At 44.7% G+C, this 1,721-nt stretch overlaps 1 protein-coding gene across 1 annotated transcript in view; it reads left to right on the plus strand.

Moving 5' to 3' along the window:
* The first annotated feature begins 420 nt into the window (after window positions 1–420).
* The window catches only part of BRINP1 (BMP/retinoic acid inducible neural specific 1), a 175,863-nt gene continuing 174,562 nt past the window's right edge, over window positions 421–1,721 (plus strand). The window contains exon 1 of the mRNA XM_007936670.2: window positions 421–638. Within this exon, the coding sequence (XP_007934861.1) occupies window positions 421–638 (218 nt within the window). The remainder of the gene's footprint in view (window positions 639–1,721) is intronic.

Genomic DNA, 1,721 nt, shown 5'->3' on the forward strand with positions numbered 1-1,721 from the left:
GAGTACCTACAATGCACCTAGTGCTGAGATACTGGCACTTAAGCCAGTATCATCATCTTGTGTTTTTCAGAAGAGGAAACTCAATCCCTAAGAGGCTAGCAGTTTGAACACATTTACACAATATGTGAACAACACAGCAGGAAAGTGAGCCTAGATATTCTTTGGTTCTGTGTGCTGTAACCAGAAACTACTGCTTTTTGTAAACCTTAAAACATTCTATTGATGTATTATTATGCAATTGTGTTAATTGTATTTTTTTCTTTCCTTTATTTTTCTCTTCCTTTTTCTTTTTTTTTTATTCCCTGTCTTCTCCCCACCTTCTTTCTTTCCTTCCTGTCTCTTTCTCTCTTTCTTATTCTTTTCTGCATAGGACTCCACAGAATGGAGCAAGAATGAAAGGAAAAAGGCCGGCAGAAAAGCATGAACTGGAGGTTTGTTGAGCTCCTCTACTTCCTGTTTGTATGGGGCCGTATCTCAGTGCAGCCCTCCCACCAGGAACCATCTGGGACAGACCAACATGTCTCCAAGGAATTTGATTGGCTTATTTCAGACAGGGGGCCTTTCCATCACTCCAGGAGCTACCTATCCTTTGTGGAAAGACACCGTCAAGGATTTACAACCAGATATAAAATATACAGGTAAGTGCTGGGCTAAGCCAGCCTTGCTTTTCACTCATCATTTGCTTTGTGGGATCAGACACTGAGATGGGTGTTGCTGTATGGGAGGAGTTTTTGGATCAAAGCCATGGTGCCCCTCCACAGAATGTTGTATTTTCACTTTTTCTTTACTTTACAAAAGTGATTAACAGTGACAAGGTGACGATTAAATTGCTAATATTTATTGAGTACTAACTGTGTGCTGGGCATTTTGCTTTATACATTGTCTTACTGGAACTGTAATAACCATCAGAGGTAGGTTCTGTTTGTTTTCTCCACTTTATGGATGAGGTGAGTGAGCTCAGTTAGGTGAAGTAGCTTCTCTAAGATCACACAGTCAGTAAGTAGTAGAGCTGGAATCCAAATCCTGTGCAGTGCAGTGAATTACTTAATATGGCCCTTCTAGCCATGGTCTTTGTGACTCCTTCCTGGTGACTGGGTGGGACTATGCAAATGTAAGATGCTTATGGCCCACCAAGGGGACTGGATAGCTTGCTAATGATGTAAACAAGGTGCATAGCACTTTGTGGGGGTGGGACCATGCAAATAAGTTGTGTGGCACCCTAAAGCGGGGATTGGTCAGTTTTGCCATCCCACTAGGCTTCAAATGAGCCATCCCAGAGATGGGAAGAGGGAATCTCACTGCACTGACAACAGAGGAACCAGGAGTAAAGCACATCCTTGGACCTCGGATCCCTGTGCTGGGCCTCCTTGACCCAGGGACAGAGAGAGAGCTGTAACATGTGGCAGAAAGATGGCAGAGAGATGATAGAAAGATTGTGGCAGCAGAGGCAGCAGAACCAAGAGACTGGCCCGAGACAGAGTGGCAGGCTTCCCGGCCTGTGGAGCAAGAGAGCTAGTGACTTCAGACAGGAGGCTTACTGATGGAATGAGGTGCTTCTCTGGACACCTATCAAGAAAGCTAACAGAGCATTGTAACTCCGTCCAGACCAGGGCAGAGGCTGAGGCCAGAGGAAAGTGTGACATATCATAGCTAGGAAGCAGTTCTCCTGACTGAAGAAATGTAGCCTGAGTTGTTTCTGAGCCTGAGTTGTAACCTGGAAC

The sequence above is a fragment of the Orycteropus afer genome, unplaced genomic scaffold, assembly GCF_000298275.1.
Source record: "Orycteropus afer afer isolate SDZICR_OR568_19922 unplaced genomic scaffold, OryAfe1.0 scaffold00037, whole genome shotgun sequence".
In the NCBI taxonomy this organism is placed as follows: Eukaryota; Metazoa; Chordata; class Mammalia; order Tubulidentata; family Orycteropodidae; genus Orycteropus; species Orycteropus afer.